Source organism: Eumetopias jubatus, unplaced genomic scaffold (assembly GCF_037043125.1).
Source record: "Eumetopias jubatus isolate StellerSeaLion01/CBP00866 unplaced genomic scaffold, mEumJub1_p1.0 scaffold_9, whole genome shotgun sequence".
NCBI classification, from domain to species: domain Eukaryota; kingdom Metazoa; phylum Chordata; class Mammalia; order Carnivora; family Otariidae; genus Eumetopias; species Eumetopias jubatus.
Genome location: NW_028274815.1, coordinates 12088396 through 12103852, shown reverse-complemented (window position 1 = coordinate 12103852; position 15457 = coordinate 12088396). Strand labels below are relative to the sequence as shown.

Genomic DNA, 15457 nt, shown 5'->3' with positions numbered 1-15457 from the left:
CAGTTAGAAATTTTATGTGTCGTATTCAAAGATTTTCTTTAAAAAATTCAGTGGTTATAGTTTAAGCAGAGTGGACCCTATTGAGTATGGGACAGTATGTCTAAGGAATCCTGTTTTTAATTAGTATGAATTTCAGATAGTTTACTCAGACATTCCTTGTAACACATTAAGATACAGTTGATTCTTGAACAACATGGGTGCGAACCACATAGGTCTGCTTATATGTGGGTTTGTTTGTTTGTTTGTTTGTTTTGGTAAGTACAATATTAAATGTATTTTCTCTTCTTTATGATTTTAGTATTTTCTCCAGCTTACCTTATTGTAAGAATACAGTTATAGAATACAGTAAATACAAAATAATGTGTTAATTGCCTGTCCATATTATTGGTGAGGCTTCTGGTCAACAGTGCACTATTAGTAGTTAAGTTTTGGGGGAGTCAAAAGTTATATGGGGAGTTTTGACTGCATGTGAGTTCAGCACCCCTAACTCCTGTGCTGTTCAAGGGTCAACTGTATTAGGCTTCATATTGGTTTGTTCCGTTAAGTTACTTCTTCTTCCTAAAAGATGAATTTGGTTATTGAGGTGAAATTCACATAACATAAAATTAACCACTTACAGTGTACTTCATTGTCATTTAGTGCATTTACAGGGTCGTGCACCTGCTACCTGTAGGATGGATGTATTTTTAATTTATTTCATTTGGATATCAGAGTCTTCATTTTGTTGAGAACTGAATCTGCCCTCTTTAACTAATTAAAGTTTCTTCTTTTCCCCAGATATTTACAGAAAGCCTTTTGTGTTCCAGTCGCCTTGAAAATATCCACTTAGCTGGGCAGATGATGCACTGCAGCGCCTGTTCAATAAACCCACCAGCTAGTGTAGCCCATAAAGGGAAAACCCAGTACAGGGTCAGTTATGAAAGAAGTATTGACTTGGTTTTGGCTGCCAGCAGAGAGTACTTTAATTCGTCTACCAACCTCACTGATAGCTGCATGGATCTGGCCAGGTGGAGTAATTCTGTATTCTTCCAGAAGAGGGAGGGGACAAGTCAGAATACACAAATTCCATTGTTGGTTTTAGTCTTTCCTTTAAAAAATATATTGCCACCAGTACAGATTGACTATTACTGTATGGGGCACAGTTATTTATTGCTTGAATACAGAAAGATAATTATATCATGAATATTCATCAACTTTCCCATAACCCCTGTTCTCCAGCATGCTTTCCCAGTCTTTCTTGCTGATTATCTGTAAGATTGTACATTGTTTCTGTTATGAAGGATTCATGAGCTAGCCTGCGAATTCAAGTTCTGGGAATTTGTAGCACATTGAGGCAATGGCTGTATGCTTTACATGACTTGTGCTCTGTTTAGGGAGGAGGGACCTGATTAGATGATAAAGATTTGAAATCCCTTTCAGGTGGAAATTTCTGGACTGTGAATTCAGTTTCTCTCTTGGCCTGTTGTACTGGAAATTTAGTGTTGATCTTTTTATTATTGATTTTTTTTTTTAAAGATTTATTTGTTTGAGAGAGTGTGTGTGCAAGTGTGTGTGTGGAGAGAGAGAGAGAGAGAGAGAGAGAGAGAGATTGAGAATCCTTAAGCAGACTCCCTGCTGAGCACAGAGCCTGATGCTGGGCTTGATCCCATGACCCTGAAATCATGACCTGAGCCTAAACCAAGAGTTGGATGCTCGACTGACTGAGTCACCCAGGCGCCTCTTCTGACTATTGGTTCTTATGAGCTTTTTGTGCATAAAGGACATTGCCCTTTTCCTCTCTCACATGTTTTAACCATGTTGTCAAGTTTTTATATGATTTATCTTTCAAATTGCTTTTCAAAATCTTTAAAGATTTTAATTGTTATTTTCTTTTATAATGTCTGTCTTGTGTGTCATCCTTTGAAAGACCTATAATTCCCAAGACCATTATAATAGTTTTTCATACTGCTTTTTATTACTTTGATAGTGATATTTTCACATTGAAATTTTAGGCTCATTTGGAATTTATTTTGATATAGTGATTGTTTTAGCTATTTAGATTTATTTTTCCCCCTGAATGACTAGCAGCTAAAAGCATAAAGGAAACTTTTTTCCCCAGTGGTATCTTATTACAGAGAGAGCCATGTTTTCTCAAACCATGCTATTGAACTTGACAGAGTTGTTAAAAATAGTAAATTTTTTTTTCTTCTCTCCTAAGGGATTGTATTTCTATTTCAGATGATGAAAATATCAAACAGAATAGCTTTTGAAACTGGGAGTTGTGTTTGACCTAAATCTTTTTGGCAGGTGTTCTCACAGATCATTTTTAAATCTACACTTCCAGTGTTTCCCTTTTTCTCCCACAAGGACACACCTTAATTTGGAAAAGATGTTGTATGTGTATAAGGTGACACCAGACATGATGATCTGTGAGCCTGGATATATTTAGATATTCACAGTTATATTTAATATAGAAAATAGCCCATACATTCTTACTGATTAAATTATTATGAACTAGTTTTTTTAATTGAGGAAGTAATACATTCACAAGATAAAAATATTCAACAATACAAAAAAGGATATGTATTTACAATAATTCTGTTTTCATTCCCGTTTCCCTAACTTTATCCCTCAGCTATCTTTTTAAATCATTTTCCTGTGAATCCTTCCAAAATACTTTCTTAAACGTTACCCTCTTCTTTCCTAAGTCATAGGTGAGTGCTTACTACTTATACATACCTTTCTGGATCTCATTATTTTCACTTACGATCTATACTGAAGGTTTTTTCGTGAGGGCATCTAGGCTTGATCTATTCTTCTTTTGATGGTTGTAGAATATTCCATTGTTTGACTTTCTAGAATTTATTTAATTCATGATAAAAATTCATTCTGTTGTATTTTAAAAACACTGTGGTAGTGAACATCCCTAATTATGTGTGGGTATGTGGGCATGTGCGAGCCTATCTGTAGTACAAATTGCTAGAACTCGGAATTCGTGAGTTTGAAGGTAATGCAGTAGAATTTTAGTAGATACCGCACGTAGGCTCTGTCCCTTGTTACACTCGAATCAGCAGTGTATGTTAGGGCTCATCTCGTTTAAATTTTACAATTTTGCAAGTAAGGTAGGCTCAGATCTGTCACTGAGTCATACAGATGCCTCCTGGGGCTGAGGGATCTTCATCAGACGATACATGATTTTAGCACCGTTAGCCCTTGCTGGCCTGATCTCTGCCTCTTTCTAGTCCTGTGTTCCAGTGTTCCTCCACACGCACCTTTCAGAAAGTAAGTTTGTTAATGAAAAGATTTCTTAAGTACACTTTGTCTGGATTTTTTAAAATGTGCTTAAAATACTCCATAGGTGTCACAGATTCTTATTAGTGAAGTCACTTTCTCCTGTGTTCATCTCAGCACTGCATTACCAACGGACTCTTTCCTTATGATCAGAAAAATGTCCTTTGTGCAGTGTCTCATCTTATTCGTGTTTCCTTTGGGAATCGAAGTTGTCACCGAAACGAGATGTCTGCTTTCCCTGAAGAATAACTGGAAATTTTCTGAATTCTGTCTCTCTTTTTAAACCTTCCCTGTATGATTATTACCTCTGAAGGCAGAGTTAACATATTTTGCTTTGTAATGTGATACCATTCCCTACTATCGGTACAACCTTGCACAGACCACTACACCTCTCTGAGCTTTGATTCTGGCTCCTTAGGAAACAGGTGATGCTATTTGCCTGTCATACAGGCTTGCTATGAGGATTCAGTAAGATAGCAGAAAGCATCTAGCAGGATACCTGGAATGTAGGAGGCTTTTGATAAATATGTGTTGGATCTCATGTTGTTGAATACAGAAAGGCAACTTAGCCAAACATATGTTACTTCTTTTTTTTTTTTATTTAAAGCTGATCTTATTTCCCCTAGGTGCTGCTTACAGCTGATAACTGATAGGCCAGCTGCCATTCAGGAGGAGCTAGATCTTATCCAAGCCCTTGGATGTCTTGAAGAATTTGGGGTAAAGATCCTGCCTTTGCAAGGTGAGTTTCTATTTAACGTTGCATTATTAACTTAGTATTAACTTACTTTGCATTGAATCAACTAGCGTAGTTCCTTGGTAGTTTTTTGAATTAAAGAGTACCTTTGGTCATTTAATCCATTAGCAGTAGATCTGACCCTCTGACCCATTTTTCAAAGGAAACTTTAGTAGAAACCCAAAGAAAAAATAAAGCTGACATTTTATCATAAATTTATTTTGTAAGTTCTCAGTTATGTCATTAAAAGAAATAATATCAGTAAATTTCACTGGATAAAACCAAATGGGGGATTGTGGATTAGAGTTTCGGATCTCCATCAGTTTTGATGTACAGTTTTTTTCTGTATTTTGTTTCAGTTGCGTAGATTTAGAAATAGCTGTACGTATTGATAACAGTTTATTTTTTTATGCTTACTACAGAATATTCTTTAATTATGTGATACTATTTTATTAAAAGGAATGACAGGAATTTCTTGTTTAGAGTTTAATTACTAAGGATATCTTAACATTGCTCAAGTTCTTCTAACTAAGTATACAAGTCCGGTAAGTACCACCCCAAACAAGCATGCCGATATGCAGTCACGTGTCATTATCTACTTTGTGCTGTGAGGACAGTGTGTGTCTCCCAGTGTCCTGAACCTCACCTCACAAGTGGGCGGTAGACTTCCTGTTGCCCCGAACTCTGGACCTCAGTGCCCTAAATGAAGCGGGTAGCTTGGTTATTAGCAGTATGCTTGGTACCTTCCACATAATCTCTTTTCTTCACTCTTAACCCGGGCAATGTTTGGAATTGGGAGTAGGGCAGGTGTAGTCACCTTCTTTCCATCTCTGGTTTTTGATAAATTTTCACTAGAATTGTCTCTCTTCTTCCTCTTCCTCTTCTTCCTCTTCCTCCTCCTCCTCCTACTCTTCTTCTTCTTCTTCTTCTTTTTTTTAACTCCTGGTACCTTTGGACAATGGGGTCCTGCTACAGGTTTCTCGGTGTCTTTGTCCTGTGTTTTTGAGGGTTTTGAGTCAGATGGATCTTAGGAGATAAAAGTCATTAGACACATTCTCATGTTTTCATGTGGGTTTTCACTGTAGTTTTACTAAAAATTAAAGCTCTGCTTGTCGGATAAATTTATTAGACTTGAACAAGGTAGTATTACTGTTACCTTGAATATCATTGTTTGGAAATAATTTCTTCATGATTATACATATCTCGTAGCATCTTAAACAAGTATATATAAGGAGATTGTCAAATTACTGGAAAATTCTATTTCATAATATCATTCCTGTAATTTTTGAGCCCAAAGCTTTTTAAAGTTGTGAAGATTAGTTAGAGATACTAAAAATATTTTCATTTTTTTCTCAAATGCCTTAAATCATGAACTGCCTCCCCTGAAACACATTTTCAATTAAGCGTTCAGTGGTGGGGGAGTCCAGAGCACTATGAAACTTGCCCTTTTTGTATCTCTTCTAAGGCCAAGTTATTATAGCTTTGACTCTGTGTATATGTGTGTATTTTAGCTACTTATTTAATCCAGGCAAATTAATGTAATACAACAAAACCTTTTCTTGCAGTCCCGCAAATGCTAAGGAATTATTTCAATTGACTTGAAATAATAAATAGAGCTTTAATTTTCTGTGGTGCCCAGTTAGCAGTATTTTTGCTGACAGTATTTGCACATCATCTGATGAGTTTGAGAATCTGCAACCAAACCTGCTATCCTGCTCTTGCTTCTGAGAAATTTCCTGACTGAAGAGTGTTTTAAGAAGGACATTTGCTTTCATGTCTTGACAGCTCTCCAGTTTGATATATTGATTTGGAGTTTCCTATTAGAATGAATGTCAGAAAATCTTCTAGGAGGGAGATGGGATATTGCCTTTGTATCCTGTTTATTGTGTTTATGCCGCAGGTACAATTTAGGTGTAAGCTGCTTTTGTATTCATCGGGAATACTGGACAAAGTAACTGGATATTTAAACATTTATAGTCCAGGTATTTTTATAGCATACATTGTTCATTTTGTCACTTTGCTTTGTTTTAAAGCCTCCTTTGCTTACACTTCAGGAGTTGCTACTAGTCACCAAGGAAAGGCTAGCTAGTAGCCACTAGCTATTAACTTCTATTAAGGAGTTAATAGAAAACAAGAACAGAATTATGCAAAAATGATTCCTTATGTTTGAGTCTCCTAAGAGGTGTTTGTGTGTGTGTGTGCATTTGTGTGCTTTCCCCATAATTTGGATGTTTGTGTTTTGTGTAAATAAATTATTCTTGCTATTCACATGAGCAGATTCAGGGTGTTTCAGTTGTCCCCCATGTTCTTTCTGTAATAGGGTAAATCAGTTTTTCAGCCCCCCAGCATTGCAGGTAAAGCCAGCCTGGAGCCACTTACTGCTGAGTAACTGGACAAGTATCTGACCTTGCTTTCTCTTTAAGTTTTCTCATCTACAAAATGGGCATACTAAGAAGCACTGTCTATAATTGCTTAGAAAGGTTAAGGCCATGTGTGCACAGTGCTTGGGACTTTGCAAGAGCTCTAGTCATCTACTGTCATTTTTGTTACTTCTCATGGAGCTTCTAGTTTCTGCCTGGTGGTGGAGTTAGAGTCTCTTACCTGCTTTCTCATTCTTCCTCTCTTCATTCCCCTCTTTCCACTCTGCTTTCCTTCCATTCAAAAACCACTGAGTTAGCTTCTTACCCTGTTCCAGAAACCGAAATGATAAAAGGAATAAGGTGCACTTCCTGACTTGGAAGGACTGACCCTGATGACAAGACAGAGTCACACTAGTGTCATGTATGAGTTTAAATTCTGATTCAGCCACTTTGAGCTGTGTGCCCTGTGGCATCTTCATGTTTTTGAGCTTCACCTTCCTCAGATGGAGGTAATCATAAAAGATTCTCTAGAAGGACCTGAAAGTTAAATTTGAAACATTGAGAATTTTTACATGAGAGGCTGCTGTACTTCATAAGCATTTCTGTGAATAGGTCAGTAGCCATAGTAATAGTAATAACTAACATTTACTGAGTGATTTTTATGTTCTCAGTATATTTATAGGTATTCATGCATTCTCAAAAATACCTTATGAAGCAGTAACTATTATTGTTTCCAATTTCCAGATGATGAAATCAAAGTTCAGGGGGTTAAATAGCTTGCTTAAGGTCACACAGAGGTGGACCTAGAATTCAAACCTACATTTGTAAACGGTACACCATTCTCTACTGATGAAGCAACGTGAAAGTAAAAGATTCGAGAAGGAAACTTGGGTGTTCTCACTCATGAGCTAAGTGACTGCTGCATATTGTCACCTTCTTCACCTGTACAATTCAGATTTGTGCTTCAGTGTCACAAGTAACTGCCTATGTTGTTGTGTGCCTTTTATGCTGTTCACGAATGACCGAAATTAATATTTTGCATCTGTGGTTTACTGGGCATGATTCACTGTCTGTGTCTCATATAAGGTGGTGATGAGAGTGTTTGGCATGTGTGTAGCTGATCAGCACATGCTTCTTTATGCGTTTACGTGTGTGTGTCTGTGTGCATTATAGTTTTTTTAAAATTTATTTTTTAAATTTAATTTTATTATGTTAATCACCATACATTACATCATTAGTTTTTGATGTAGTGTTCCTTGATTCATTGTTTTCGTATAACACCCAGTGCTCCATTCAATACGTGCCCTCCTTAATACCCATCACCAGTCTAACTCATCCCCTGCCCCTCCCCTCTAGAACCCTCAGTTTGTTTCTCTAGAGTCCATAGTCTCTCATGGTTCATCTCCCCCTCCGATTCCCCCCGCTTCGTTTTTCCCTTCCTACTATCTTTTTTTTTTTTAACATATAATGTATTATTTGTTTCAGATTTTTTTTTAAACACTGGATATATACTTGTGAGAGCCACAGGAAAATAAGAGATCTCCAATTGTTAAAAGATGCATACATGCATATCCATATTATTAGTTCCATTTGAAAAGGAATTTTAGGTGTCGAAGACTCCTTTCCTTCATAGAAATATAATAATATCTAAGGCTTGAATTTACCTAACTGAGAAATCACATTTTGAAATATAATTTAGCATGTCCTGCTGTAAGCAGTAAAAGAGAATTGGTATAATGATTGTCCAGAGGCTCAAAACATAGATAAATAAATAAAGTAAAAAGACATTTGAACATGGCAACTGCACTCTGTTAGAGTCCCACTCTCCAAATTTACTTAATGTACTTGAAATATTAGTAGTTACGGCTTGCTTAGGGGCAAGAATCAGACAAAGAACCAAACTTGGAACTTCAGAGAAAATGAGGATCCATTGCTATGTATGGTTTCAGTTTTCTACTTTGATTTTATGGAGCTAGAAAAAGAATGGTGACAGTAAGGAAATCCACTTACTAGAATTATTAAAACTAGAGTTTCTCTGAGAGCACCAGCATTCATCAAATACAGCTATAAAAGCCTCTGTGAAAACCTCAGGTTTTTACATATATGTGGGGTAACGATGGGGTCTATGATGGGTGTTGTTTTGAAAATCCAATTAGAAACATGTAGAAAGTACCTTTCTCATAGTAATTGAATCTGGAATATTGAAGTAGTAATACACATTTTCTTAAAATACACTCAAGGAGAAAGCCCCGTAAAACAGCAGATATTGAATGAAAAAAACCCATTTTTTTGATTGGGAAAAGTTTGAAGTATTCTATATCAGTTAATTTTTGCTAGGCTGTGCTTTGTAGGAATCTCAAAAGCCTCAGTGACACGTGATAGCAAGTTGCTCTCTCGCTCCCAGGCATTTCTGCAGCACCTCATGGGATGGCATTCTCTCGGGAGGCGTGAAGGTCAGTAATGGGATCCCATGGTGACTCTTACGAAACATTGGCTCAGAGGTGGCACGTGTCACTTCCACTCACATTTCATTGCCCAGGAAATCACCCTGCTGAGCCCAGTGTTAGTCGGGTGGGTATTTGGGGTATGAATAAGTGCAGTGAATGCTGGGAACAATAACACAGTGTACCAAAGTTAGACTCAAATGTCGATGTTGGCTGTCATGATGGTAAACTAAGTAATTGAAGTCTGCATGTACTTTACGTTTTATAGTAAAGCCTCAAAAGATGACTGTACTGGCAGATGTATAAGTAGCCATCTCAGAGTAACCCAATGCACACTGAAGCGTTTAGGAGCAAAGGACAGGGTATATGCAACTTAGTCTCGAATAGTTCAGAAAAACAGACATGTGTTTGTGTGTGCACGTGGACTTGTGTGTGTGTGGGTTGTATGTGCACGTGGACTTGTGTGTGTGTGGGTTGTGTGTGCACGTGGACTTGTGTGGGGGGGGTTGTGCGTGCACGTGGACTGTGTGTGTGGGTTGTGTGTGCACGTGGACTTGTGTGTGTGTGTGGGTTGTGCGTGCACGTGGACTTGTGTGTGTGTGGGGGTTGTGCGTGCACGTGGACTGTGTGTGTGGGTTGTGTGTGCACGTGGACTTGTGTGTGTGTGTGTGGGTTGTGTGTGCACGTGGACTTGTGTGTGTGGGGGGTTGTGTGTGCACGTGGACTTGGGGGGTTGTGTGTGCACGTGGACTTGTGTGTGGGGGGTTGTGTGTGCACGTGGACTTGTGTGTGTGGGGGTTGTGTGTGCACGTGGACTTGTGTGTGTGGGGGGGTTGTGTGTGCACGTGGACTTTGTGTGTGTGGGTTGTATGTGCACGTGGACGTGTGTGTGTGGGTTGTGTGTGCACGTGGACTTGTGTGTGGGGGTTGTGTGTGCACGTGGACTTGTGTGTGTGTGTGGGTTGTGTGTGCACGTGGACTTGTGTGGGGGGGGCTCCCATGTATGATGGCACATGTGCAAGTATAAATGGAGCAAATTATTAATGATTGGTTATTCTTGGCAAAGAGTTCTTTGTACCGTCTGGCAACCATTCTGTAAGTTTGAAATTAAATCATAATGAAAACTTAAAAGAGCCCATTCTAGGGCGCCTGGGTGGCTCAGTTGTTAAGCGTCTGCCTTCGGCTCAGGTCGTGGTCCCGGGGTCCTGGGACCGAGCCCCGCGTCGGGCTCCCTGCTCGGCAGGAAGCCTGCTTCTCCCTCCCCCTCTGCCTGCCTGCCGCTCCCCCTGCTTATGCTCTCTCTCTCACTATCTCTGTCTCTGTGTCATATAAAAATAAATAAAATCTTTAAAAAAAAAAAAAAGAGCCCATTCCAAAGAAAAACCACCACCTCTCTTCCTTTACCTCCCCAATCCCTGGGCCCTCTGCCACCTATAAAAGGTTCTGGGGAGAACACAGAATGTGTGGGAGATAGCCATGGATTTGGCAATGGATAAATGAATGAAGGCTTGAAAAACATTTAAGGGGCTGGGTTGAGTTCTGGTTCCATCACTTTTTCAATGACCTCTCCCTACTGCTTTTTCTGAAGATGATAGCACCTGCCTTGTCAAGTTCTGCCTTGTAGGGTTAATATATGTAAATCCCCTGCAGCAGTGCCTGGGACATAGGCCATTCATGTAATGTCGGCTCCTCTCGTTATAGTCGCTACTGTTGTATTTATGGGGCCCCTGCCATCCAGGTAGTGCCATGCTTCTTACATCTTGACCCCTCTCCCTTAAATAAATAACCATTTCTTCCTAGCATATATAGAATAATCTTTACTGAAGTTTTTTCTCCCTTTAAGTGTCCTTAATTTACCTCATAATGTGAATTGGTGTGATCGGACATGTTTTATTTTCCTAATATCTGGCCTAAGTGAGAAGATTGGACCTGTTTGGAGAAAGGGTAATCAATTGGAACAGTGAGCAGTTTGAAGATTCCTACCCTTTAAATTGGGGTGTTGAGGTAGAGGTGGAAAATGCATGTTTGGAACATGGAATGGGTTTTGGGGTAGGGGGTAAAATGATTGGGGGCTCTGGTGTAATAGGAAGTATGTGAAGTTTTCAAAGACAAATACTGAGTTCTTTAAAATTTTCCCTAAGGCCTTACGTGGCATTTGAAAAGGTGACACTTTTTCTTAGCTTCAGAATGCCAGTGCATTTGCTGTTTGAGGACGTTGGTAACAAAGGATCCTAGCTGTACAGTATTCAGAAGCAACAATAATTTTAATTTTTTAAAAATAATTGTGTCTTTCTAAATTCTTTTTGATCTGGAGGCTAAGAGTTTTCATTGTGTTTGCTTACACCATCATGACACTCTTGGGTGATGTCCCTGGTTACAAGTCTTTCGTCTTTCTTTCACAGTGCGACTGTGCTCTGATAGGATCAGCCTCATCAAGGAGTGTATCTGCCAGTCCCCCACATGCTACAAACAGTCCGCCAAGCTTCTGGGCCTTGCCGAGTTGCTGAGAATAGCAGGTAAGTTTTGAATGCTGAATTGCAGAGTAAGGTTTCCATGTCATTCTTGACATCATCCTGGGCAAACGTCAGAATATGTGCTTGCAGGTGTCAGAATGCTGCTCTTGAGCAAGGATTTCTCTTTTCTGCAAAGATCGGCATGTTAGAGAAATGTGTCCCCATACTGAGCTGTTGGTCCATCTGTCCTTTAAACAAGGACAGGCTCATTCAGGGTGCTAGTAGGTGACTATGAGGTCAGGAGTAGAAGCTGGGATGAGTGTGTGTAACCAGAGAGCTTAAGAAAAGTCAGCCCTACCGTTCACCTTCAGTGTCCAAATCTGATATGATATTTTTGAATTCAAGCAATTTCTTAGAAGAATTTGTGCATTTGCTATTTGGTGTGGTTTTCACACACGTGATCGTGCTTCATCTTCTATTACATGGTAATGATGATGGTATTTTTCTCATTTTACAAGGGAAATTGAGGATCAGAGAAGTCCAGTATCTTGCTCAGCAGGGTTAAATAGCAGACCCTGGCTTCCAAGGAAAGTCTTTCTGACTCTACCTTTTCATGCTTCTTTAACCGCACTGTTCTGCTTACCAGAGTCTCTTAATAATTTTCTTTTGTATTTTTGACTTAACACTTATCTCTACAAGAACAGTTGATGGCCAGGGGTGCCTGGGTGGCTTAGTTGGTTAATCGTCTGCCTTTGGCTCAGGTCATGATCCCAGGGTCCTGGGAGCGAGTCCTGCAACGGGCTCCCTGCTCAGTGGGGAGTCTGCTTCTCCCTCTCCCTCTGACCCCCCCTGCTTGTGCTTCTCTCTCTCTCTCTCTCTCTCTCTCTCTCTGTCTGTCTCAAATAAATAAAACCTTTAAAAAAAAAAGTTGTTGGCCAAATATTTTATAAGCTGTGGTTTGAAGTTAGACTTGTTCAAACCACATATTATAGACTCAAAAGTAAACAGGATTTCTGTTTACGTTTTGAACTTTAAAAAACATATATATTTAGTGTATTAGGGGACATACATTAACTAATGTTTTTAAATCTCAATATAGATGAGTCATTCTGAAGGTCTATAGTTTCAGTACATTCTCCTTTGTCAGTTGTCCAAAAGCAGAGCATTATCATCTTTACCTGTGGGTCTGTTGCAGCTTTGGAACCTATCACCCATCCTAAGGCATCTTGGATGACGGGGGAGAGATTGAATGTAGGTCAGAAGGCTGCTTCAGTCCTGACTGTCCCATACACTTGCAAAGCGACTTTAGCTCCAGTTTCTGTCTCTGGAAGATGGGAATGACACTCCCTGGTTTCACCCTCCATGTTTACAAGACCCCCGAATGAGTTAATGCCTATAAAAGCACCTTATAAACTTTGAAGCGCTCTGATCATCAGGGAAGACTTTCATAATGAAATTTCGCAGAAACTAGTGAAGCAGCTCAGGGATGCTGTCAGCATTTTTTATGTACCTACGAAGACCAGTTTCCATTTTTGCCCTCTGTTATGTTGACATGGAAACAGGAATACCCGTGATCTTGGTAAATTGTAGGAATTTTTAATGGGTTTAACAACCTTTCAGTCCCCTTCTCTACTCTTTTTACATATTAGCTCTTTCATGATGTACAAGAGGCTCTTGTTAGCTGCATTTTACAGATGAAGAAATAAAGCAGAGACAGGTGAGGGAGTATCACTGTGCTGGGTACTTGGGATACAAGGATCTGGTACACACAACGTCTTCCTTTTGGGAATTCAGAATCTTAGAGGGCTGAGGAAGCAGATAATTATGCTGTAGCACAGGACAGGATGTGTACCTGTATTCTGCATACAGATACTATAGAGCTTGGAAGAAAGGCAATGCTAATATTTTATAATATATATAATATAATAATATAATATATAATATATATAATATAATAAATGCTAATATATATTATGCTAATAATATGCTATATATAATATATAGCATATATATAATATATATAATATAAATGCTAATATATATATTATATATAATATAATAAATGCTAATATATATATATTAAATGCTAATATTTTTGCCTGGCAAGGAGGGTAATTAAGAAGGGGATCGCAAGGCTGGTGACATTTATCTGAGGCTTTTAGGGTGTTCTGGTTGTCTACTGCTGCTTTATAAACCACTCCGAAGCTTTAGTGACTTTAAAACAAAATCATTTAATTTTTGTCTCTCTCAGTTCTTGGAGGTTGACTGGGCTCAGCCAGGCAGTTCAGAATCTTCTATGCAATTGCACCCAGATAATGTCTAGGGAGGGATTGGCTCATCTCAAAGGTTGCTTTACTTACATATCTGGCACCTGGTCTGGAAAGACTCAAATAGCTGGGGGATAGAATAGCCAGGGCTGAATCTCTTCTTTGTATGGTTTCTCCTTGTGGTCTTTTCATACGGTGGTTGCAGAGTACCGCGATTCTTACATGGTGGCTGAAGGCTCCCAGAGTCTGTGTTCTGAGAGGAACCAGCAGAAGCTTTACGGGGTTTTCTAATCTAGGCCTTGGAATTTGGGCAGTTTCATTGTCATCGTGTAATGAGGCAGTCACACGGGCCCTCCCGAGTTTAAGGGAAGTATATATGAGCTCGACCTGACGGCTTGACTGGGCCTGGATGATTTGCTTCTGAGCTGGCTTACTCATTGGGCAGTTGGAGGAGACCTCAGTGTCTTCCTGGCTGATGATAAGAGGCCTCAGTTCCTTGCCACATGGACCTCTCCATAGGGGTTCTTAAATGTTCTGTCAACATGATACCTAGTTGCCCTAAAGCAGTTGATCCAGGAGAGAGTGAGGAGGAAGCTGTAATGTCCTTTATGATCTAGTCTTGGAAGTCACACATCATCATGTCCACCATATTCTGTTAAAAGTAAATCACTAACCAGCTCCCATTAAGGGGAAGGGCAATGAGCTTTAGAAAGGAGTGTCAGAGAATTTATGGACATAGCTTAAATTACATTTCATATACTCAAAGCCTTGTTATGCCACCATTAATCTTCTCCTTTACAGACTAAGTATCTGAATCATTTTCTTTAATAGATGTCTTGCCAGGCTGTACTCTTGACAGTTAAGAATTTGTTTTGTTTTGTTTCATCTGTAATATTTTTCTAGGTCATTCTTTTAGGCTGTTTTTGGTTGTTTCCCCCTTTACCCACTTGTTCAGATTGGAACTTTCTAGAATGAAAAGTAGTTCAATATTTGAACTTTGGAGTCCAAGGTGACTGTTTAACCCATCTTCATATAAAAGTTTACATTAACAACAATAATTCTCATTTTATGCTTTTATACTTATTTAAGTTACTTCTTCCTGTGTCCTTTATAGCAGAGATATGACTCTTATGTGAGGCGTCATGTGAGGCGATAGGAATAAAGAAGTTAATTTACTGAAGATTTCAGTTAAGAAGTTTCTCCCTTTGAATCCTTTACTCTTAGTCTTTGTTTCCACCTTTTCTTTTTTGGTTGTTGGATGATGGTAATCACTGGACCCGTTACTTAAAGTCAGCTAATTAGGGGATTTAATTATACCTGCAAAATATCTTTGCAACCTATTCAAGTTGTCTCATGAAAAAAAGAATCACCTGTGGCCCTTTTCATTTTTGATTTAGGTATTCTGAATAAATGCAGAAATTTCAAGAGTATTATCCAGGAAATAGGTTTTAAGTGTGATATGTGCATTTATTATTGAGAAACTTTTTACATATTCTATTTCCAGTGTTATATGTGAGTGTTACAGAATATGGGTGTTATTCTAAAATAATATTATGAATCGTAGTGTTTTATCTTTTTTTTCTTTTTTTTTGATTGGCTTAGGCCAGTTTGTGGATTTTATTTAAACCTATGCAGCACAGGATGGAGATTAATGGTGACATATTTTAAAACTTTGATTCAGACCCTTCTGTGATATGTTTATTTTTTTCTTCCAAATCACATTGTAGCCTAAAAATGCAGGGACCATTGGGTAATTTCTTTTTTTTTTCTTTTTGGAAATATTGAAAATAATGAGGTTTCATTACCTCATTGAAATATAAAATATTTTACTTTTTTTTTTAGTCTAAGTATGCATATTGTGTTTATGTTGTAACTTTGAATTATTTGTCTTATAATTGAAAATTACATTCTGGATAGAATCTCTACTCAT

The 15457-nt window shown here is 38.6% G+C and overlaps 1 protein-coding gene across 1 annotated transcript in view; it reads left to right on the top strand.

Moving 5' to 3' along the window:
• NBAS (NBAS subunit of NRZ tethering complex) overlaps window positions 1-15457 on the top strand; it is a 351301-nt gene that overhangs the window by 164721 nt on the left and 171123 nt on the right. Inside the window, exons 30-32 of the mRNA XM_028099384.2 lie at window positions 778-1007; window positions 3897-4009; window positions 11210-11323. Of these exons, the coding sequence (XP_027955185.2) occupies window positions 778-1007; window positions 3897-4009; window positions 11210-11323 (457 nt within the window). The remainder of the gene's footprint in view (window positions 1-777; window positions 1008-3896; window positions 4010-11209; window positions 11324-15457) is intronic.